This window comes from Lipophrys pholis (genome assembly GCF_963383615.2).
Source record: "Lipophrys pholis genome assembly, chromosome: 3".
Classification (NCBI taxonomy): domain Eukaryota; kingdom Metazoa; phylum Chordata; class Actinopteri; order Blenniiformes; family Blenniidae; genus Lipophrys; species Lipophrys pholis.
In genome coordinates this window covers 26,407,446-26,432,318 of record NC_137627.1, presented here as the reverse complement: position 1 = coordinate 26,432,318, position 24,873 = coordinate 26,407,446, and the positions used below count along the sequence as shown (strand labels likewise).

Below are 24,873 nucleotides of genomic sequence, written 5' to 3'. Positions count from 1 at the left end.
AGAGACAACAGCTCATCAGTATCACTGAACAGAAAGAAACATTTAACTACTGACCATCACGTCTGAGCTGCTGAAATCACCTCCTTCCCCCTTTTATACCCTTAATTAAAGCTCATTACTGAATAGTAGCAGTGGTTTCCTGTGTGAAACATGTTATACAAGTTATAAAAGACACAGCTGCCAACACACGATGTGCAATTTGAAGAAACAAGCCTTCGGATAATAAAATCTGCAATTAATGTATAAATTTTGTCTCACTTGTATTTCATTCAAAATGCTACAAAGGAATGAGCTGTAGGGATTAACCCTGCGCTCAATAAGAGCTGTGACAACACAAACATAATCAGCCTTTAAATCGCAGGTTGATTTTCTGAAAAAGAGATTAACCGCCTCACCTTTGACTCCAACTTAAATCCGAGACGAGACAGCGCGGTGATGAAGTTGCGCACATTGTCGAATCGACTCGCCACCTCCGCGACTTTAAGGACCCCGCTGCAGCAACACAGAAGAATCAGACCGCTACCTTGGAGGCTTCATCCTAATAAAATGCATGCTTTAGATCAGTAAAACAATGTTTACCCCGTCCTTAAGACTCGGTTGGCCTCTGACACAAAATCAGTCAGGTTGGTCCCCATGAGAGACAGACAGAACACGGCGATGTCCACCGAGCCGTCTTTCAGCGGCACCTGCTCAGACAGAACATGAACATCGTGACGATGTCGAAGAGTGTGTGCTTCGATGAGCGAACAGAGAAACACTCACACGGGCCATGTCACAGACGGTGACCAGCTCGCAGGTCGCTGCCAGGTCAAAGCTGTGCACTTTGTTCTTCACGCTGCGAGCCACTTTACAGTCACCGCAACCAAAGTCTGCAACCACCAGAGAGGAAGATCTGAAACAAACAGATGAGCCTGTGATGAGAGGACTGACGGTATACACCCATCAGCCATAACATTACACCACCTGTTAGTGGGTGGAAAACACACAACTCTATCTTTCATTTTGATGAATTTGATGAAGGAAAATTGGACCAGAGCATCTCCATCTGCACAACTTTCAGAACATAAAGGATCCGCTAAGATCTTGGTACTAGATAGTACAGCACACCTTTAAATGTGGAGTGGAATCCATGACTCTATCGTCCAGGACTGTTTGGATAGAATGAGGAGGACTCAACACAATATTGTGCATGCTGTCATAATGTTACAGCTGATCGGTGCACAGAACCAACACACACAGATGAAGCTTGAAGAAAAGCAAACAACCAATGGGCTGCTGCTTTTAACACAAACAGCTGACGTAAACAAGTTCATCCTCTCACAGCAGCAACCAGGAGCATCAATTTAACCCCCACAGTGCAGCATTATCTGCAGCATGACGCCGGGCTGCCAGGGAGATTTGAGCAGCGTTAACGCTCACTGTTTCCTGTTTACACCTGATCAATTATGTCTCTGACAGAAACTCTAGACTGGCAGCACAAAAGCTGCCGGGAGGAAAATGTAAAGTTGTGTGCTGCAATGTGACAGCGTCAAACAGCGTGTCTGACTGACATGAAGGTAAGCGACCATGTTATGATTTCACATTAACAATCTCCTGGTGAGTGAATCACATCGCTGCCTGGGGATAGATGAGCTGCGATGATACATCTCATTACGATGCAACCGAGAAAATATGTCCAGGAAACTGTTTTTATGAGCTGAAAGGTGAAATGTTCAATAAGCTGTGAAGTATTGCTTGTATGTGGCGTAGCGAGAAGTGTGCCTGGCAGCTCAGTGGAGCAGCGGTTAGGACTCCTGCCTGAGGAGCGCTTCCAGGGCTGGACCTTCATTCAAACCCACAGCACCAAAAGTCATTACCATTCCCACAGAAATGTTGGCACCTAAGGCAAACAAGAAAGACTGTAGCAGAATGTAAATTTTTAACAAGACATGCATGTTGAACTACTTATTATTACAGGAGTGACGGGTGAAGCCAGAGAACAGATCGCTCTGGGAAGGGAAAACTTAGCTGGAAACACTAATCCTGGACCGGACATGCAGCAGGATATAGGAACCCGACTGATGTAGTGGTGTCGCTTTGCAAACCCATGTAATATGCTGCTTTTAGAAGAATTGACTACAATTGTTGAGTGTGTGTGTGTGTGTGTGTGCGCTTCTCTGTACACGATGCCTTTCACCCAAAGTGAAGATGAACAGGCTGCAGCTCCACACAACTCCAACCTGACGGCTGGATGGAGCGGTCATGCACAGTTTAAGGTGGAGGTGACCACCGGTGGCCCTCCAGAGCCAAGGATTCTGCACCGTCTCTGCTCCACCCGACCATAGTGAGCCGCATTTTGTAAAACTTTGAAAATTAGATTTTTCTTTTTAGCTTCAGGTGTGTTTGTGCACAGATGCATCTGACACATGTTGGAGTCCCCCCCCCCAACACACACACACACACACACACACACACACACACACACACACACACACACACACACACACACACACACACACACACACACACACACACACACACACACACACACACACACACACACACACACACACACACACACACACACACACACACACACACACACACACACACACACACACACCAGGTTAATGGATTAAAAGTGGAACATGTAAACGTTGAGCTGTATCCCTGCCCCCTTCAGCTCCCAGAGTTTTAGCAGGTTCCAGTTGTTAAGCTGATGTTATGCTTGTGTCAACTGAGTGTGAGGACCTACTGCAGTGACTCACAGCACCACCCTGTGGTAACAAGTAGGGATGCTCAGTGAGCAAGCTTTACATTTCAGGCACTGAAAGAAAATAGTTATGCGTACTATTTAAAGCAGTTTTAAAAGTTGCTCACTGTTTCTTGATGTAAGCGATGATGCTGTCCACAGGGTTGCTGGGCCACCTCTGAACCTGGGCCGTGTATCCTTTGTGGTAAACCCAGAAGGCCTGTGGATCCTGCTTGAACATGCGTTTGGCCTCGCCGCTGGACGTGCTGTACAGCACTTCGTTGATGTAGCGGAAACGAGCCGACTCCAGCCGCTGCTCCATGCGGGACCTGAAAGAAGAGGCCTGGTTCGGCGCCGCCTCTGACTCCTCGGGCAGCACCGACTCGTCTTGGGGCTCTGCGGGACTCTCGTGCTGCTCCGCCGTCTGGCTCTGAAGAAGCTTCCTCAGCTTTTCTCTTTTCAGATTCTGCTCTTTGCTCTGGTCAGGTTTTAGTTTAATGTTGGAGATCTGCTTCTCTACATCCGTGATCTCCACCTTTGACTCGTTTGTTTTGTGTTTGGACTGAAGAGCAGGAATTTCACCTTTACTTTTTGTTTCGTCCTCTATAACCAGCGGTTTCTCAGTATTTTCTCTTTTCAGTTTTTGGCGTTCTTTCTCTTTCTTCTTCTGGGTTGTTGCCTCACTAATTTTCAAACTGCAGTTGTTGCTGTGTGAATCCATCTTGACTTCTCTCTTCAGCTCCGTTTTGTCTGCAGCTTTATTTGCTCCGCCCTCTGGCTCATCCTGGCGGTATTTATTTTTGCATTTCTTCTTGTTTTTCATTTTGTTTTTCCACTTCCGTCTGCTCAGTTTGTCTGAGCTCTGCGGTTTGTTTACATCCAGCTGATCGCAGTCGGTGATGTTCTCAACCTTTGTGGATGCACTTTCAGCCTTCGGGGCTCCTTCGGGAAGATAAAAGGTGTGAAGTCATATTTCAAAAGCAGAGGCAGTGAAAAAAGTGCACATCCACACGTATATAGAAGTACGCTATCAGAAATGTACAATGCAACACCTATTCAATATGCACTATATGGTTTTCATCGTGGAGAGCGACAGAGAAGACACTCTTGTATCACATGAAAGAAGGTGGGGGAAACATGTAAACAAATGAACAAAGTGTTTTATTTCCTATATACATCTATCCACTCTTATCCTGTGGTTGAGCAAATATAGTTTGTCAGTTTAAGGCTGTTGGACTTTGCCAGCAAATTTTAATGTGAGCAACTGAAAAGGTATAAATGTTTATTTGATGCTATACTTTATTTCTCTGTGCCCAGCTTTCACATTGCTTATGGTATAATAAAACGGACGGTTTTAAAATTTACTGAACACAGTTACAGTGGGATTACACATTAATATTATTATTATCATTAATATTAATAATAATAATCAAGCCAACCGTGAAGATGCAGCAGCACTCTGGAGGATGCAACTCACCCCCACTACCACCTGCCTCCACCATGTATCCACCCAGAATGTAACCTGACAGCCTTTATAAAGTCTGCTAGGATTAACTCCACCCCACAAAAAGAACTTTAATTTGGATAAATCTGTTTAAAAGATGGATGATTGAGACTTACGTGGTTAAATATAGCCTATAAAGAAAGTAAAAATATATGTATTGGTGGGGAAGTTTTCAAACTGTTAAAAACTCACCAGATTTTCTATCTTTCTTCATCTTTTTTATTGTAGGTTTCTCCTCCTTTGCAGATTCATCTGCATTCTCCTGCTGTTCTCCAGATGCTTCTGCGGTTTTTCTCTTCTTCTTTCTCCTTTTCTTCTTCTTGCTGGGGGACGGTGTTGGTCCAGCCTCACTGTCACTGTCGCTATCCTGTATGTGGTCCTCCTGGTTTTTCCACTCCGGGACTGATCCCAGTGTCTGCAGCGTCCGGAGCAAACTCTTTTTACCCACTGCCTTGGACTGATCAAGAGAAAATTAAATAAAAGTTTTAATGATTCAACTAGAACCTATGCAGACCCCCCCCACATGGTCCCTAAATTAAACTTGACTACACATTTGGTCTATCAGTTCAATGTAGAAAAACTAGATAGATTGTGGGCTTTAAACAGTATAAAAACTGAATACCGTGCTTCAAGACACTATTAAAGTGTTAGGTTCTGTTTGAATTTAAGTCCCATTTTCCCCCATAAATCTCAATAAATATTCAAAGGTGGACAGACTGATATAACCACTTCTAAATTAGTACCTACACATGAGCTAGTATTCAGTCAGATGAGATCCCAGTCGTCACACTGGAGTAGGCAGTTTAATATCCGTACGATTTAAAGAAATGTATTCCTACTCATTTACATATGTAATTGAAACTTTGGTTTGTCTTTCTTCTGCACAGAAAATTCCTCCATCTTCTATAGCAGTTTATCCAATCCCAGCTAACAATGGTTACACCCAGGACAGGTCGCCAGTCTGTCCAGGGTGTATCCTGGACAAACACACAGAGGCAGACACACATTTACATTCACATTCACCAGGGACACATTTAGGGTCAACAATTAACCTCACATGCATTTTTTTTGTACTGTAAGAAGAAGCCAGAGTTCCTGGATGAAACCCACACATCGAAAGAACATGCAAACTCCGGCATTTGAACCCACACCTCACTAACTAAACCTGTGTACAAAATAGAAATAAAAGGCCAAGCCAGCTTAATGGCTGTGAAGTCAGTGAAAGAGATAACTTGTGTGGTTTTGCTGTAACACTCTTGATGTCTAAATAGACAGTATTCCTGTCTAAGTTGTCAAGAGATTTTTTTTATGAAAAGATGTTTGTGAAAAATGAGCTTAATTGTACTTTTTCATAATAAATAGAGAAAGGTGAAAAATGTGTTTATGTCAGGTACATAAAGTCAGAAGATGGTATTTCTTTGCATTTGCAATTCGTCTGTGTGCTGTAATCAAGAAAATGAAAATGAAATATCACAATTACCAATTTAGAAATGTAATATGTGGCTTCCACAGTATCTAAGGCTGTTGTAGGCTGACATGGTTCTGTCTGAAGAATCTGAGTATTAAGAATGTGTTTTTTTAGCGGGAGGCTCGCTCTGAAATAACTCTTCTGCAGGAAAACAACGACATTGGTGAAGCACCTTCAGTTTCGTGCTGCTGTTCGTCTTCAGCGAGTCTTTCAGGGATGTTTTGATCGTTGCCTGAGCGTCCTCTCCATCACTCCAGTCTTCCTCCTCATTAAACATGTTTCACCGAGAACTGGAGGAGATGTCAGACACCAACATTAATCATCAATGTGGATAAAATCAGGCTAAGCTCAATCTGCTGGTTTAACCACTCTCCACCGAAACAGTCACGATTAAAACGATTGTCGATAATAATAAAGTTCCCCGGCACTTCTGTACTTCAATATCATAATGAAATAGCTAGTTTAGATGCAAAGAAGTGTTTTACAAACCGAAGCCACGTTGGTTCGTGTCATGTGCGCACAGGAAGCAAACAGGACTACAGGCGCGTGATGGTGACGTACCCACAGAAAGGCTTTCTGGGAAATGTCGTTTTTCAAATTAAATATCGTAGCGATCACGGAGCTGCAAGTTTATCTTCTTTGTGCTCCTTTTGAGTCATGTAAACATTCAATGGAATGAAATCTGAAGAAAATAAAATAACATGATTGAAATGAATTAAAAAAATCAAATGAAAAAGAAAATATACAAATAAAGAAACTGAGCTGGATAAGATAGAAATAATGTATTTTATTCTTTCGCTTTATTTATCCCGTGAACGATAGCTGTCTATTTTCTTAAGGCCAGGCTTGATAGGATATGAGTAGAAAATATTAAAAACAATGGTTAGAATAAAAAGCGTGACCCGAGGCGGTGCTTTCTTCACCCTGTTGCAGTTCCCGCTGCGGCCTCCAGGCAGCGAGACTCTCCCCGCCGCCTCCGCTGCACGTAAAGTGAGGCGGCGCTCGGAGGGTGTGGACGACGTCCACGGCAGATAACGTTACGAGGCCAAAAACTCCGGTTCTTTCCTCACACTACCCCGGAACAGGCCCGTACAACAGGTAGGTTAATCCCAGCTTCTGTCTTCTAACTTCCACCGTTACTAGTTCCGGCGGTTCCCGGTGAAACGTGCAGTTTGTGTGAAGAGAAGAACGGAAACAGCCCGCGGCGTCGGAGTTAGCTCGTTAGCACAACGTCTTCTGTCGTCTCTGTGGCCGGAGGATGTTGGTTTCAACCCAAAACTCAGTTCATGAGTTATCAAGAAGCACAGAAACAGGAGTTGGAGGAGCAACTGGTTGACTGTGTTTGAGGGTGTTTCCTCTTGTTTACGGTGCAGCAGAGCAGCTCGTCGGGCAGCTGTGGACTCATTACTGTGTCACCACACTGATACTCACTGTTTATCTAATCACTCGTCACAAATCTGCTTCATAATATCCTCACAGCTGCCATCATAATCTAACATGCACCGCTTCTGTCTCTTTTCATTCCACGTGTGCCAGTCTGCTGTCATTCATAAGTTGTGGTTACACTTTAACTTCAGTAAATATGCTGTTGCATGTTCTCCATTTGTACCCGTCGGGTCTCTTAACAGGCTACTCACTGTTTGATGGGCAATCCAGGACTGTAGTTAACACTCATGACCATTTCCAGCGCGAGTGGTGATCTCTCTTGTGATACGTGATGTGCTCATAGAGGCTCTTGAGTAGCAGGATTATATTTCATGTTTAGTATGTCTGATTTCTCCAAACATGAACACTGCCAGCTCAGTGTCAAACTGGAAAGAGAGTAGCAGAGGTTGAAAAGTGGAGTCAGGTATTTACATTTACTCTCAGTAAAACACAATTAATAATTCATCATTATAGTGAAGTAAGCTTTCAGAAGGCTGTCCTTGTGTGCTTTTTTTTTCTCAACAGCTCTTGGCATTATTTACGATATCTGCAGTTGTTAGCCCTACATTTTATCATTGTATGCCTTCCAAATATTTACCCTGATGTATAAACTAAATAGATCAAGTAATTATGTTTAGGAAACATGTTCCCTACTTCATTTCTACATTTTATGCACAATGGAGGTATTCAGACAAGAATAATAGAATATGTGACTTAGTATGTCAGAGCTTATACTTTAAAAATATTATTTGTTTATTATTATAATTCATTTGTATTTACTGCCTGAGCCAATACAAAAAACTTCAAGCCATTGTGGTGCTGTGACAAGACGTTGTGTGCAGCTCGTGATTACTTAATTCACTCTTCCAGGAATCTTTAGCTGTAATCAGTTGTGTTTAATGGTGTAATAAATTCAAAAATGTTTACAAGATTCAATCCGTACACCCTTATATCTTAAGAATTTTAAATGATCAAATGGTGTTTTTGAGGCTTTTCTACATTATATTTGATGCATATAACTCAATAGTCAAAAAACTGTGTTTTCTCTCATTAACAACTTGACACATTCACAGAAGGCTTTGTTTTCAATCATGTCTCACGTAGCGTGAACAACAGAATCATCATAAGTTAACACACATTAAATCCACACACATCTTAACAAATTACTTCAACACGATGCTCCCGGATTTTATTCAAGTATGTGCACTTACATATATCACACATACATTTTTGCTTAATCTATAGGTCTCTTTTCTTCCCAGTAATAAGTGCAGTTTGGTGTGATGTGGGAAAAATGTTTTTATATTCCAAAGTAATAGTAAGAGTCAAGTGTTGTGAGTCACAGTGCTGTAAATGGTCAGCCCACCCAGTGTGACTAAGGTGGATGAGTTTTCTCAATACAAGGCTTCCTCAATCTAACTCTTGTTTTCACGATGGGACTAGATGGAATATACACAACAGGCTTTTCACACTGCATAATCCTTTTTATTTTTTTTGTTCCAGGGTTGTGTGAGCGCCATTCTGTCCTAGACGAGGGACTGATGCTGGCCAAGACCCTCCAGAACCCCTCGGGTCGCCTCTCCATTCTGTCCCACTTTAGCTCTGCACCGGCTCCTAGGAGTGCACCTTAAGAGAGAAGCGGCGCTCCAGCTGAAATGGACGACATCTTCACACAGTGCCGGGAAGGCAACGCCGTGGCAGTGCGCTTGTGGTTGGACAACACGGAGAACGACCTCAATCAAGGGTGAGCCCCAGTTTTTGGCGTCTGTGAATTGAATGTCATTCCTATCTGTATTGTACAAATCACTGTTGTCAATAGACATTTCCGTTCAATAAAATGGAAAAAAATGATTGGCTGATTGGAGCTGGAAAGCACATCAAGTCTTTCCAGGTGTGGCTTTTACATTTTACAGTATTGATCCACTGGCAGATTCAGGCATAAAACACAGTGATTATTAGTCTCAGTAAATTATGCTACATGTATTTTTACATTTACGTTTATTCTTTTTTTTCTTTATCTAACCTTGAAGGTAACAGTGTTTTTCCTCATTTTCCAAGCTAAAACTGAATACTGATGGCATACTGGCTGTGGCCAAATTAGGGATGGGTACCGAATTTGGTACTTTTAAGTTGCTGTACATGCGGAAGCGGGGTGGGGTGGGAGGGTATGGCACGGCAAAGCAAAGCGCACCCAGGCTCAACTCTGTTACGCGATCGCACCGCAGACAGTACGATAAAATGAGTATGTGTCAGGCGAAGAACGTAGAACCAGCTCAGGCGGCCATTCGAGTCTTGAGCCTCGTTCTCTGTGACACAGATACAATTTCTCATTGTGAACAGCAGTGTCCAGCTCCTGGTGAAGCTCCTCCTCTCCTGTTACTGAGAGGAGCGTCTGCACCCCGTTGAAAGACCGCTGTGAATAAAACTTTATTAGAGGTTCACTATTATAGAAAAACAACAGGTTCAAAATGCTTGCACATGTTCTTCAAGGAAATGGCTTGATGGTGCAGATAGAGGTGGCTCATCTGGTCGCGGGTACTAGCACATTGTTGGTAACATTGTTGACCAAGTTTTTGTGTCAAGCACTTTGTTTATTTCTTGAATACATAAATAACCCCTTGAAAGTGAAACCTATGAGTGAGTTGACCTGTTTAGCGCCAAAATCATGTTGAACCTTTTCATTAGAACTGATGAATCCTGAAAAGTTTTCATCCAAATCTTCACAAATTTAATGACAACAATAATGGCCCCCGGAGTATGGTGTTGGTGACGATGTCTTCACTCTTTATTCACTTTATGTTATTCATGTAATAAAGGACCAGTTTGAAAGTGATGATATTTAGAAATCTTTTACAGACTTTTCAGAATAGTGTGAAATCATAACTTAAGTTTACATGATGTATTTTATCACATATCAGAGTAAATAAACCCAGTTACAACATAATTAAGAACTTTAGATCCTTGTTGGCCTGGAAGAATTAAAACAAATGGTATACTTCTGACAGAAGTGACACACATCAAGTTCGAAAGGGAAACATGTTTATTAATTAAACAAAAGCTTTTATTTTGAACCTGTTCTTTTACATGATTAAATAGCTCAGAGTTTTCTTTACAGAAATATTTAACAAAATAATATAATTCTAATTAACAAAAAGCATCTTTAAAACCTATTTTATCCCAACTAAAGAATCTGTGGTATATATCTTTGAAGATGTTGTTTATGTTAGAAATATTTGGATTGATGCGTTTCCTGGCCAAGAACATTTCAAATTCCAAAAAGAAAAAAAACAGGACACCCATGATGATGAGCTCTGATATTCTCTGAGATCTCAATGAGATAGAAATGTGAAACTGTGGGGAAGAAAATAGAAATACAATCAAATGTTCATAAAAGTGTTTTTTTTGGGGGGGTGGGTTTGTGTGGGAAGTTCATTTCCTAGTCAAGAGCATTTATTATAAGCAAATTTTTGTGGGGGGTCCATTTTCCGGGGGGCCCATATACAATACTACACCGGCACAAACAGCTCGGTGGGACTGCGGCTTTATAGGTACCAACAATTCCAAGTTCTTCTGAGCTGGACTTGGAAACGGCATTGCATGAACGAGCTTAATGATCTTACTGATCAGTAGCTTCACGTTCAGACAAGCGCAGATTACGCTCGATGCAATATTTGTGACGTGAAGTGCAAGGACAGCAGCGAGAATAACTCTAATCTGAGTAAGTTCCTGGTTAAGCACAAGGTTTTTCTTGAGGCTGAAGAGTGCCCTCAGCTCTACTGTCACAATGTTTATAGAAGGGAAAGGAAAGACATAGGTGTATGTGGAGCTGGGTTTTATTTTGTGCATTGTTAAGAAAAAACACTTGGTAGTTAAAGTTTAGGGTTTTCATGTTGAAGAAATTTGTGAAACAACTGTGATTTTACAATACAAGCAGTTGGGTGGTGTTTGGATATATTTGTTAAAGTTTATATATTGAGAAATATGTTAAATTGAAAAGGTTTGTGATTTTATTATTAAACAAATGAACATTTATTACCACACAGACACACACAAAAGGGCTGTTAAGTACTAAGTATTAATTCCCAGGTACCCGGTATCGGTTCAGATGTGAAAGGTTCCTATCTCTAGGCCTCATTGCCTTTTTTTGACATTCACTCTTTTTTTTTTTTTTTGTATTTGTTTTTTGCACCTGCCAAATTCTACAAAATTATCAATTCTGTGGCTCATTATTTTCACATTTCAATTTGTTCATATGTTCACAACATTAAAGGGGTTCTCTCTCCTGTCTGGGAGATTCCTTGACGTGCCTCGACGTGAGTCTGTGATGCCAGACAACGTAGATGAGAATCTTAAAGACGTGTGCAGCCTCCTCTAGAAGTTGCATTCCTGAAGCCCCTCATCCCGCCTTGCCCCTTCCCAGGGTGGCGTCGACCTGGGACTGAACCCATTTCCGTTTGGGTTCATTATTTCCAGCAGGCCAGCGGAACAATTCAGTAATTTGTAATGTTGGGCGGGAAGCGTGCTGTGATGGTACAGTTTGTTCCGCTTCCTGTTACCGTTGAATTTCCCGCGCTGTGTTCAGGACTATGGATTGCAGGATGCAGGTGCAGCGTCTACCACACACACACCTTTGGTTCCTATTTGACACGTTCATACAGATTCTGATGGAGCAGTTTGAGATCTTCAAGTGTTCTTTAGCTGCAGTTTCTTCTTCTGTTCTTAGCCGACTTGGCAGAGCTTGCTGGTCAAGTCTTTCAAGGCCACCCACGAATCTTGTCTATTGGAGGCTTCTGTCCCAGATTTAAACTACCGGTATTTGTTTACAGAGCAAACAAGTAAAGACTGAATGAATCTCTCCTGATTATAATGACGGTGTAGCTTGGAGCTACTCCCTTTCCTCACTGTTTTGGTACTTTTCTGCTGAGAAGTTTAAACAGATTGACATCCACATAGATTTTATAGTGAAAGTTAACCTTGTTTTCCATTTTAAGTTTACATTAAATGCTTTTGCAAAAAGTTAAGTTGCCCTTTTCCAATTTTCTACCTAATACTGGAGAAAAAACTAATCCTGGTTTAGTTAAGGGGCTTTCATTGTGAAAACTATTCTCACTCGCTGTGATGGAACTTTTCCTGTAATTATAATCAAAATATTGGGGCAAAGAAATTTGATTCAGTTCCGTCCACTGATGATTTTGTCCCACTCCCTTTACTTAAGTAAACAAGAGGTTGAGCCTGTCCAGCTGCTCTGTTTTGCAGGAAGCCACTGTAACTTGCACTGCAGTTAGTTTTGACATCACATGCTACAACTGAGATTTGACCTGAATGGTGTGTTTCCATTGGTTGTCCTGTTCAGTGTCAGAAGGGTCGAGCAGGCCTCAGGTTCAAGCTCTGCTGTGGTCATGAGCCTCTCCAACTTGTTTTCAAGTCTTATTTACATCGTCTGATTTGTGTTGTATCTCCGATTAAAGATGAGAGTTGCTGACAATAACTTTTATTGTAACTTAGCAATGATGATCTTGTGTCGTACAGTCAAAGGGCTGTTTTTCCACATTGTTGTGACCAAGTATGACCTGGGATAATCTTCTGACATCGCCAGTATTGGACAGTCGTCTCAATGCTGTGCACAATGTGAACAGCAGAAAATGATGCCACCACCAACAGGACAATCCTTTTACAATCCCAAACAATAGTTTTTCAGTCACAAGTCTAGTGATGTGCAGTTTTCAATGGAGGCAAATTGCTGGATCACATCCACATTCTCAATCTATTTCTGTACCTTCCTTTGTCCTTGCATATATACAAATGGTTTGATTCTACTTTGTTTATCTGCTACTGGGACTAGGGGTTGAAGTAGATGACATGCAGGATACAGAACGTTGTCACATGCAGCGCGTAAGATTTAGTGGAGAGAAACTTCATGTTGCACTGAAGTTTGAGGAATTCATGTCTGACAGTGTAGCAGGAAACAAATTACTAATCTATTACATTGCAAATAACTGAAATCAACAGCTCTCAGTGTAACTTGGTCACTTATTTTTCTTTATTTACTGACAAGGGAACTAAACTGCAGGTAAATCTCTACACGTTGCGTACGAACAGATCTGGAATGTGAAGATGAACACCAGTCGCATCGTGCTCCTCGACTGCATAACGCCTGCCTTTCTTTTCTCCCTGCAGAGTAAGAGAAAAGGAGCTCATTGTCCTGTAAGGACCTGAGGCTGGGCAGTTATCGACGTTTAAAGATATTTGTGGGACAAAGTGAGCTCAGAGCCCTGCACTTTAGGCAGAGAAACACAATCCATCAATAGATTGACTATCTGTGTTGTAACATTGGATCTATATAACATGATTGGTTAAGTTCATTTATAAAGGGCAGATCAGTTAACTTTATTCTGTAAAAGAAGGAAGGTTACTTTTGTGTTGAAATATTTGGGATTTATGATAATAGCCATCACAAAAACACACTTCAGTATTTGTTTGCTTTTTTGGGGGCTTGTATTTATTGAAAATATCTCCTTGTGAGGGTTTGTGATTTCACTGAGCCACTTTGGATACTTGCATCCCCACATGTGACCCGCCCATTAGCTAATTATATGTCAAGTTCCCTTTTCCGGTTGATAAATGTCCCCCGGTGAGTGAAGTGGATTTATTCCTGTTTCATTCTCTCTACAGAACTTCTCCCCTCTCTGTGTTACATTTAACTTTGCTCCACTCTGGTTTATCAGATGATCTTAGTAATGTTTCCTGTGCTTTGCGATGACGCTGTGTTTACACTGATGTAGCTCACAGACAAAGAATAGCGGAGGAATGCTGAATCTCCTTACAAGGAGCAGCTCACGGGGGGCCTCAAGAGAAGCATCTACCACCTACCAGAGCTGAGGGAGGGGAGAGGGGGAGGAGATGATTGTAGTGGGCCGGGCTGGAAGACACAGTGAATCATTGTGCGTGTGTGTATAGTACATTTTTCAAAAGAGAAATGCACAGCTAAGCCAGGGCAGCACCCATCACCTTCCCCCTCCTCCACTGAATTGTTTCCGGTAAACAAGTCTCGGTGGTATTAGATACTTCCACTCATTTCCTGTCAACACTCCCTCTATGTTTAGAAGATTTTATTACACAGTATTCTTATAAAAAATTGCGATGTAGTTTTCACCTTTGACCCTTTGTGTAACGTTAGGCTTTCTGTATTTTTACTGTTGGTCGTTATTGTTTATTTAGGACAATGTACACTTTAAAATTTGGTGATATTTATTTTCCGTACATCTTCTATGCTGCTTCTGAAATGCCCTTAAAACAATCTTATAAGTTCATAGCTCGCTTCACTGTACGACTTGAATCTAACAAACTTTAGGCCGCAACGTGAAGTTTACTGTGTGCAAATTGCACAATGATAAAAACAAGCTGAATCACAGGCTACGATGTTGGCGTGATTGTGCAAGAATAGAATGTCATAAGCATCCGTCCAAGAAAAAGAAACTAGTCAAACATGAATGGAGCCTCATTTCCCTTGTCGCATTTATTTGTTTGGAAAGAAATCCCCCCTAAAGATGAGAAGGAGGAGAATATGAGCGCGGTCATGGCACGGAAAGAGAGGCTGTGGTGGTAATTTTGCAACGATAACTTGAAGTAAGTTAGCATCTACTACCCTTTTCCTGTTGTGGTCTTTCATTGTCCAATGATACAAACTCGGTGTGTTGTGCAGGTTGCAGGTCACAGCAGCAGCTGTTTGCGGTTTCTGCAATGACTCTCCAAATATCAGACACAATCTGATAGTGGATCGCGGGGCTCAAACTGATACTAGGGCCATCCTACAACCGTGCACAAAACCCGACCGATTTGAGCCGCAACCGCGGATTTTACGAACAATTCTCCCACAATCTTTGGTCTCAGGTGGCCGAAAATAGCTCAGTTTGTGGGAGCCTTAGGAGGCTTTATAGTCAAGACCAAAGATTTCACCACGATTGTCTCTCATGTGGCCACATTTGTTTCCTGATCTTTCCATTACATGACTGACAGAAAAGGGTTTTTTTCTTTTAGTGAAAGCATGGCTATTTCACCATATTTTCCCTCCGACATGTGTAAGCCTCATTTGAAGCTTGTTATGCGGCCTGACGGGGATGTCAGTGCAAAGAGGTACAGGGTGCAGACAGGAGCTCTTCCTCTGGCTCTTCAGTCTGCTAAACTGAGCTCTGTTGGCAGGTGGAAGTGCCTGAAATAAATGACCACAGTCAGAGCGTGGCGGGGTGGGGGTGGGGGTGGGGGGCTGGCTGGCTCAGGAGAAAACCCTGGCACTCAAGTGCCTCTGGGTTTGGTGGATGAAGTTGGCTTAAAGGGAAAATCCATCCATCCTATAAAAAGAACCTTGGAATAGAAATACACACCGATATGACGAGGCTGAGCCTCAGCTCACGCCGCCACAAAATACATTTTCCACAGTTAATGTGGATTGGCAGTTGGGTTTTTATCAAATAATCATTGGATGATTATCATTTAACAAGACGTGACATTTAAAAGGTTCTGCCAGTTTTGTGTTGTGATGTTGAATAATTTATTTTCTTTTTAAGATAGAATAACGCACAAGAAAAAAACAACTTTTTAAATCTTGTATTATCAAATTGACTGGATTTATCTTGAAATTTGAGTGAGCAATTATCCAAAAATCATCTTTTTCCAAAATAACATAATTTCACCTAATTTATGTTTTTAACAATACTTAGAGGCTCTTGTTAAAAACTGTCTGACACACTTTTTTATCTGCTCTTGTTTGTACTGCAAAAGTCTTGGGGGCTACAATAGCAAATAGAACTGTACATTGGCACAGACCTCAATTTCTTCTACTTTGTTCAGTTGCACCAGGACAGGATTTAAAAAAAAAAAAAGTTAAAGTGTATTTTTATATCTGTAAAACTTCACCAATGAGCCTTTAGCTTGTTGTTTTGTCACAGACGGGTAATGGAATGGGTGAGCTCTGTTTTGTTGGTATCCATCATTTGGTGTGCAACCTGAGAGCACTGGCATCAGCCGTCTGTTATTTTGCAAATGGACTGAGCTGCTTCAGCTTTTCAGTTTCCATTCTCAGTGAAATTGCTTATATGATCTGTAATTTGATCATTTGTTTGCTACTTGTGGTGTTGGATAACTGCATGTGGGAACACAACTACTGCTTCAAGAATAAATCATGTGTATCCTTGCTTTTACAGAAAACAAATATGGACTTTATATCTGTTTCCTCCCTCAGACTTGTTCCTAGTGCTGAAAGCTAATAAGATCATAAAAGGGACTCTGTGGGGAGTTTTGCTCTCATAAACTTAAGCTAATTAGTTTTGAGGGTTTGGCCTTTTGGTCGGAGAGGAAATTGCACTCTGGGGTCGATCTGGTCTTGAAGCGGTACGCCACACAGATAGATGTGTGTTGTTGGACTGAGGGTCTCTGCGGGGCCATTGATGCTGTTCTGAGCTGGATCTTTGCAGGAGTTGTGAATACAAGCCAGTGAATTGATGATGACGACCTCAGTGTGGGGCCGAATGTTCAAGTTCCTCCACAATACCCCCACAGTTCTTGCAGCTTATTATTATGCCGTCTGCCGACTCACTTCTTCTGTACAAGTGGGTAACTTTATTAACAGGAGCACTGTGCTGTGTTCGGCTTTAAACAGTGAGGAGGAAAATCTATGGAGACATATCATGAGGACAGTCGGGGGGGCTTTACTGGAAGTCTAAAACAGAGTGGGAGGGGGTGGAGAGGGAGTTTCATGAGGAAGGAGGACCGGATCATAAACAGGCGGACAGCAGAGAAATGAAGAATGACACAATCGCACACAGCAGCTGGCGTTTTCGGGCTGCTAGAGGAAGTCTCACTGGGCCTTATAAGGACTGCACCAGTGCACCGCTGCCTGGCGTTTGGCTGTTGTTTTTCCTTTCCTCAACCTTTTCCTGATTGACTTTCTGTCACTTAGCTCTTCTCATGTCATAATCTCTCCTTTTAGCTTCTTTTTATTTTTTCTTACCCCCACTGAGAAAGTGCTCAATCAGTGTTTCTGTCATGTAATTGACGACACTGTCCTACATGTGTAGCCGTCACTGTCACGGAGACTCAGAGGAGTGATGAGTACCAGAAGTCAATTAGCTGCCGTCTCAGCCTCAGCTCCATCAACTACTGTTTTTTAACGGGAGGAAATTCCAAACCTGACACATTCCTCCTGAGGCACTCTCACTGCTTTGCTTAACAGTGGCACATTGCTTGGACTAATGCAGTTTCAGATACAGACTCAAAGTTACCTGTTTACTGGAAAGCTGTATGTAATGCTTTCATCATTCGGTATTTGTTTTGATTCACCTTTTTGTATCGTTTCCCTCCATAGTGAAAAGTCATTTCCTTTGTTTTGCAAGATTTGAGTGGAGCACCATATCCACACTGGCAGCAGTCGGGGGCTTTCTGTGGGAAGATTGCATATTCTTGCAGACATGCATTTCAGATGGATGATTCTCTCAGAGTGGCTTCACACTTGTTCCATTTGCCCTGGGTAAAGTTTTTCCAAAAAACTGAAGCACTTTACTGACGCCATCAAAACAAAAGTTGTGCTTCGGACTGTTCACTTTCATCTGCTTGCAGTTGATAAAAGTGATGCTTTGAATCCAAAGAATGTCGAACAGCTACTTTTACTTTAATTACTACAACATAGTGAGAGTGACCACAGGAGTTGGGATGAAGAGTCACACAGAGATTAAGTTTAGCAGCCTCTTCATGCTACCAGTTGCATCTCATGCTCTTCCATGCAGGAGTGTCCATAAACGACCCCACACGCCACCACTGGGTCTCATAACAGGGAGGTCACTGACATGTTTATGCAGGAAAATTGAAAAGGATTTCATTTAATATGTAAACTATATCTCTGGGTGGTGGCAGCAGTATTCCCAATGGCCTGGCCTTCAGAACCTTGGTTCTCTGGAGTTGCCACATTCTTGTTGCTGCTTCTTTGAATGGTTTGATACACCACCTTGTGGGAACATCTGGTATTGCAATACTAGACAAGCAGGGCTAAATTAGAGAACAGCTGACTTTCATAGAGTAAATCTAGCACATGATAAAATTGTCTTTGTGATGAAATCATGACTGTTGTTTTCTCATTGGGCTTGTTATAGTGACCTAAAACACCATGTCAGTGTTGCAGGCTTTTGTAGAATTTGTGCTGATGGCGAATGTGTTTTCCTGTCACTACAGAGATGACCATGGCTTCAGCCCGCTGCACTGGGCCTGCCGTGAGGGCCGCTCCAGTGTGGTGGACATGCTCATCATGAGAGGAGCACGCATCAACGTCATGAACCGGGGAGACGACACACCTCTGCATCTGGCTGCGAGTCATGGCCATCGTGAAATTGTGGGAAAGGTAGAATAAATGATAAGTCCTGGCTGTCTTCTTTTTAAAACTCATTGTGATCCTGACAAATATACAGTAAGTCGGCAGCAAGTTCATCAAAGAAAACACAAGGCACATCAACAACAGCATCAAGTTATGCAAGTTTGGTTGATCAACACAACGTATTGTGAAACTTGAAATGATCTCACTTTAACAGCAAGTCTTGTCTGTTCTTGCAGTTCCACCTTTTACAGGGTCAAAACGGTTTTAAAAACCCATCTTCTATGGCACTCTGAGAGTTGAACAAATATGTTACGATGTGAAAGTAGACCTTGAAATATTTTCAATTAGGTACAGATTTATAAATGTTTCAAATGTTTGTAAATCAGTAGTTTCTGTGTTCATGGAAGTGCAATAATCCATTTGATTCAAAGTCGTCTTGACGAGTGCCGATGCAGCTTGTTTGGAGTGTTGTTCAGCTCTGAATTGGAAAGATTTTGAAGAGCAGGTCAGGTTGGAAAAGAGAGTCACCTGTCCTTTAAAAAGTTTGAAATATGACTTTCACATTCCTGGACAAACAAGAACAGTGTTGTTCACTGAACTGTTGCCATATGGTGAAGCTTCTGCTGCAGGGCGTCTGATTTAGACTCGCTGCAGGGCAGCTATTGCATTTAATATTAGGCATGTCTCAATACCTCTGGTATGTGTCCACAGGCTGCATGTAGACTCATCTCTGTGTGTACAGCCCAAACAAGATGTCACCAGCTGTACTCTGCATATAATCATTTGTCTCTCCTGTTAGCTGATCCAGTGTAAAGCGGACACCAATGCAGCCAATGAACATGGGAACGCACCTCTGCATTATGCCTGCTTCTGGGGCCAAGATCAAGTGGCTGAGGTGAGTTTGCCCCCTGGTGGTGGAAGCTTCACATGTCCTGTGCGTGTATTTTGGTGCTTTCAACTGAAGGTGATTTTCTCAGGATCTTGTGACGAATGGGGCTCAGGTGAGCATCTGTAACAGATATGGGCAGACTCCACTTGACAAAGCCAAACCTCATCTCCGTGAACTCCTCCGAGGTAACGCAACAGTTAATGCAACTGATTTAGTTTGTCGTGTTTCGATGACTCTCACTGTGATTTCTAAACCTTATTGTTGCTGTGTGGTCACTTTAGTTCTTTTTCCTCCACCATCCAGAAAAAGCTGAGAAACTGGGACAGAACTTGACTAAAATTCCCTTCAAGGACACATTTTGGAAAGGCACCACCAGAACTCGACCACGTGAGTACATTTGACATATAAACCCGTTTAATGGCCGACCAGTTTCCATCCAGTGCTTCGTTTGAAGTGCTGCTTCGAAAGGAAAAATATATAACTCATTTCACAGTGGGCTTTGGAACTTTCTTTGTGGTTTTCTTAGAAATACATATTAATAACAGGATTTGTCTGAGCTTTACCTTTTTCCTGATGTTTGTCTCTGTTTTGTGTCTTCAGGTAATGGAACATTGAACAAACATGCAGGCATTGACTACAAACAGCTTTCCCTTGTCGCTAAAATAAATGAAAACCAGTCAGGAGAGGTATTTCATATTTTCTTATTTTTACATGCTTGATGTTCATGAAGATAATTAATGTTGGATATTCATGTTGATTTCTTCACTCCTGATCTGTAGCTTTGGCAGGGTCGTTGGCAAGGAAATGAAATAGTTGTGAAGGTGCTAAAAGTTCGTGACTGGACCACGAGGAAAAGCAGAGACTTCAATGAGGAGTATCCCAAACTCAGGTTATTATTTCACCATCACCTTTTCACTGTCTCTGTTGGTTTCAGTGTTGTGGTCCTACATTTGTCTGTTTGCATTGTGTGGAGACAAACTTTCTGTAATTTTTACTTTTAAGGATGTGTTGCATCTCACAAAGGACATCTGTTTATGTCAAATCTGGTGTTGGTTTGCCTCTTCCTGTCTGTCTGTCTCTCTCTCCACTGTTCCTCCCTCTTGGGCTATATCCCAGGATATTTTCTCACCCAAACGTCCTACCCATGTTGGGAGCATGTCAGTCTCCTCCCTCCCGTCACCCCATCATCATCACACACTGGATGCCTTATGGCTCCCTCTACAACGTGCTGCATGAAGGCACCAGTGAGTACTTCCACTCTGGTCGCAAAGTCCAAACCTATCACCCTTTCTTGGTGATTTGCAGGAATTTGTGATTCTATTGCACCGCACATCTGTCATTATGTTGCCATCACTTTGTTTCTGCAGCAGTTTCACTCTTCCACTGTGCTTTGCTGAAATAAAAAAGACTTGAATTGTCATTTGTTCATCCTGCTTCCAGACTTCGTGGTCGACCAGACGCAGGCGGTCAAGTTTGCTCTCGACATTGCTTGTGGAATGGCCTTCTTACACACACTTGAACCAATGATTCCGCGCCATTATTTGAACAGCAAGAGTGTAATGGTAAGATGAATTCACCGTAGTATTGCAACTTTTTGGATCTTAAACATCTTCACTTGTCATACTATTTGTTTTTTTTTCTCAAGGATGTCCCAGTGACATCTCCATCAATATTGTTGTTTCCACAGATAGATGAGGACATGACAGCAAGGATCAGCATGGCAGATGTCAAGTTCTCCTTCCAGTGTCCTGGCAGGATGTACTCGCCTGCATGGGTAGCCCCAGAGGGTAGGCATCACTCATACTGCACTAAAGCTGAGGCTGACTGATTGATGTGGGATACTCCTGGCTGCCTGTCCCTGAGCCAAATGTAACCCACTGCTGACTTCCCTCCCGAGATACAGTGAGACAGAGCTGCAAGCATAAACTCATTACTTTTGAAAATAGGCAGAGAGCTTCTGCAGCATTGATGCGAAGAGTAACAGCGGTCTACAGAAACCGCCCAGAAATTACAATGCGGCGTGTTAAACATGGGCTTTATCAACACCAGTTACCATGGAAACAAAATCCATACAGTGTGTCTATAGTGGGTGGTGAGGCATGAAATAGAGCGCAGCTCAGGCATTTCTTATCACATACATGCTAAGAGTAGCTTGGTTGAAACATTTTTATATCACAACGTCTTTATAACATGCAATATGAAACATAGCAGATGAAAATAGTTTTAAGTAATCCGTGTTGAACATTTGAATCCTTGCATGTCAAGTATATAGAAAATATTAAGAAAATAATGCAAAATTATTTCCTGCATTTATTTTATTATTTTAGATACATGGAAAACCGGATCTGTTTCTCTGCTATGCTGTACATTCCAACAAGTTGCCAGTACTTTAATTCATAACTAAATGTATCAGAAGTAGAATTGTAATACTAGTGTTGCAGGTTAATTTTAAATGCAGGTTATATTCGAACATTGTGAGTCTAGCGTGTGATTTTGGTCAAAAAATGTTCGATTATATTTTAAAGACTGGGGGAATTACAGTTGTAGGCATGCCACTCCAACTAATGCACATTAAATGCCTGCACAGTTTGCCTCCATGCTTAACACACTCCTCTAAAGGACATGTATTTATGCTATCTGAAAGTTGAGTTATTTATTTATTGGGTCTCTCAGCATTTATCTTGTTTCACAGCAGCTTGTGGTTTGCAAAGAGGTTTTAACCCACATTTTTCCATTTCTGTTCCCTCTGCCGTCTGTAACCTGCTCTCTGTGTTTGTGATGTGAACAGCAGCATATGATAGTTCCCCATTTTATCTCTGTTTGCAAGGTTTAGTTTCCATAGCAACGTACACTTTAGTTGCTAGATCACAAGCGGAGAAGCCCACAGGACACGACTCTGGGCGCTCTGTTCTTTGTGGAGCGCTTCATGAATAACCAAGTAAGATTTCACCACAGTGGGACCAAAGTGGAGAGCGACTTCTACATAATGAGGCTTTATGATACAGGAAAAGACTGTGAATGTGGCTTCTGGTCTCTTGCATAACATTAGCTGTCTCTCTGCTGCAATTCTGTGGTTGTCAATGGATTGCCTGTTTGTTTAAACGCAGTCTAACTGCTTAATCGAATGTCTGTTATTATTATTTAATGTAGGTACAACTGTAATTGTATCTATAGATGTATATATATTAGGATAGGGTTCAGTCTATCCCATGTTGTGATCTTGCAATTTGTAAAAAGAAAAAAAGGTCATTAACTGGAATTTTACAAAAATGGAAGCTGCTGTTTTTCTTTTTTCCACGGGGCATTACAGTAAGCTCATGGCCTTTACATACTGAAGGCTGCGTGGGTTCTGACAAGCGAAAGACGTTTGTCATGTTATTTTGAAGCTGTCTGAACGCTGGCTGGAAGGATTTCAGACTGCTGCACTTTTGCATGAAGAAATCTTTTGTCGTTTATAATAGATTTAGTTAAACGTGCAAGAAATGTGAACATTTTCCAAATGTTGGCGTTATGCTCTCATTTCACTAATTTGGCCCAATTAAGATCTAATTTAGCTGAATGTGACCCTTCATTCAAAGGATGCTGACAGGATGGGCAGTTTATTTTCCCCTGGTTCCAATTGGAAAAACTAAGATAGCTGCGGAGAGCCATTGTTAACTTTGAACTAAATCCACATGAATATTAAAATCCTCTCCTAATACAAAGCAGTATGTTGCATGGCTTCCAAAGGTTCTCTTCTTGTGAGTTGTGTCTGATTTCAGTAAATAATTTCACTGTCTAACTCTGATTGGTTGCGTGTGGCCTGCAGCCCTCCAGAAGAAGCCGGAGGAGATCAACCGTCGGTCCGCAGACATGTGGAGCTTCGCCATCCTGCTGTGGGAGCTGGTGACCAGAGAAGTGCCGTTTGCAGACCTGTCCAACATGGAGATCGGCATGAAGGTCGGTCTCAATATCATCAGCCTGCAGGCAAAACTTGTGATTGTTGCATGTCACAGCTGGTAATGTTTGTGTGTTTTGGTTTTAGATCGCTCTGGAGGGTTTGAGGCCCACGATCCCCCCGGGCATCTCGCCCCACATTTGCAAACTCATGAAGATATGCATGAACGAAGACCCGGCGAAGAGGCCCAAGTTTGACATGATAGTGCCAATTCTGGAAAAAATGCAGGACAAGTGAACAAGTGACCCAACTTCTGTTGCCCTTCTACTTTTTTTTTTATTGAACCGATGAATGCTAGGATATTTGACCCCAAATAGGACTCTGATGTGGTGGTGTGGTGCTTACCAGTATTGCCTTAACTCTTAACTCTACTGCTGCATTAAACACCACTGTAACTTCTGCTTCTGACATCAGAGTCCAGCAGCAGTCACTGTCTTTTTTTAAGTGGTTTTCTCAATGTGACATCAAGTCTTTGTTACCGTCTGTGGCTGTGTTTGCTGCACGTCTGCTGACAGCGTCTTTGCAGGAGCTTAGTCCTGACTGTTCATCTTCTAAACTGTAATCCTGTCGACTAGGTACAAAACACTCTCATTCAGGACCCTGTGGAGGTCAGCACGATGGTCTGCGGTGTTGTTTCAGGATATCAAGACCTTCTTTCAGCAGGTTTATTATTTAAAGTCACTCTTTGACATGACTGTTAAAATAAAACATTAAAGCTTGTCATTGCGGGGGGGTCGTTGTTGTTGAAGCAACAAATTCAAGGCAACTGTATAAGTGTGACAAATGAGTGAGTGGTAACCTAATTAAGTATTATTGTTGCAGTGTTGTGCCATTCTGCTTGTATTTGCAACGATGAAGCTTGAACTCCCTTGAATTGACTTTATCCTTTTTAATTGGTCTTTTAATTCAAACTGCCCATACAAGCTCTTTATTAATGCAGCAAGGCTCAGTCTTGGCGGTGCAGTTTTAAAAAGCTTACTTCAGAAATGCATTTAAAGATTGTCACATGTCTCCTGTTAATTGTGTTAATGTAATGAGCTCTATCACTCAGGTGGGTGCATTTAATGGCCTTTTTCAATACTGTCCCTCCAATTTAAAAGACAATTTAGTTCTTTAAGCTGTATTAAGAGCATAATCATTCTCCATAAGGATGTCTAAATGTGTTTGTGCTTAAGTCCACATGTGAATTCTTCTTTTCCTTTTAGTTCCAGGACTGATGACTGCAGCTCTCACTGTAATTTATTATTATTTTTTTAAATAACACAGGTACAGTTAAAACTGCTTGTTTTGGGGTTTTGTCAGAAGGTTACAGGAGCTTTCTGGGGTGAACAACACCCTACAGACTGTTGAATCTTCTTGTCCTTTTTGATATTTGGTCTGCCGGATCACTTTTGCCTTTCTGTTTCATGAGTTGTTTCTTTAAACCTGTATCTTTTGTGCCTCCACCAGCTTGTTTGCTTGCGCCCAATCACAGGTTGAAGCCAAATCAAGAATGACTTATACAAATGTATTTATATATGTGTATATATATATAAGTATATTAAAAATGATACATATGGA

At 41.8% G+C, this 24,873-nt stretch overlaps 2 protein-coding genes across 5 annotated transcripts in view; one reads left to right on the top strand and one right to left on the bottom strand.

Moving 5' to 3' along the window:
• rrp8 (ribosomal RNA processing 8) overlaps positions 1 to 7,355 on the bottom strand; it is an 8,563-nt gene extending 1,208 nt beyond the window's left edge. Inside the window, exons 1-7 of one of the 4 annotated variants that reach the window (XM_080459305.1) lie at positions 7,341 to 7,355; positions 5,876 to 5,993; positions 4,428 to 4,692; positions 2,860 to 3,673; positions 763 to 892; positions 580 to 686; positions 396 to 492 (exon numbers count right to left, since the gene is read on the bottom strand). In XM_080459305.1, coding sequence (XP_080315431.1) covers positions 396 to 492; positions 580 to 686; positions 763 to 892; positions 2,860 to 3,673; positions 4,428 to 4,692; positions 5,876 to 5,980 — 1,518 coding nt within the window. In that variant the 5' untranslated portion in view covers positions 5,981 to 5,993; positions 7,341 to 7,355. Of the gene's footprint in view, positions 1 to 395; positions 493 to 579; positions 687 to 762; positions 893 to 2,859; positions 3,674 to 4,427; positions 4,693 to 5,875; positions 5,994 to 6,192; positions 6,792 to 7,340 lie in introns of those variants that run through there. The other 3 variants (XM_080459304.1, XM_080459306.1, XM_080459307.1) reach the window with 3 other exon arrangements.
• On the top strand, positions 6,680 to 24,873 carry LOC308107158 (scaffold protein ILK). Its single transcript, XM_080459310.1, has 13 exons — positions 6,680 to 6,801; positions 8,632 to 8,872; positions 18,349 to 18,514; positions 19,287 to 19,382; positions 19,465 to 19,561; positions 19,680 to 19,763; positions 19,977 to 20,062; positions 20,156 to 20,265; positions 20,493 to 20,620; positions 20,817 to 20,938; positions 21,064 to 21,163; positions 23,185 to 23,315; positions 23,401 to 24,873. The coding sequence occupies exons 2-13, from the start codon at positions 8,784 to 8,786 to the stop codon at positions 23,548 to 23,550; spliced, it is 1,359 nt and encodes a 452-aa protein (XP_080315436.1). The 5' UTR covers positions 6,680 to 6,801; positions 8,632 to 8,783; the 3' UTR covers positions 23,551 to 24,873.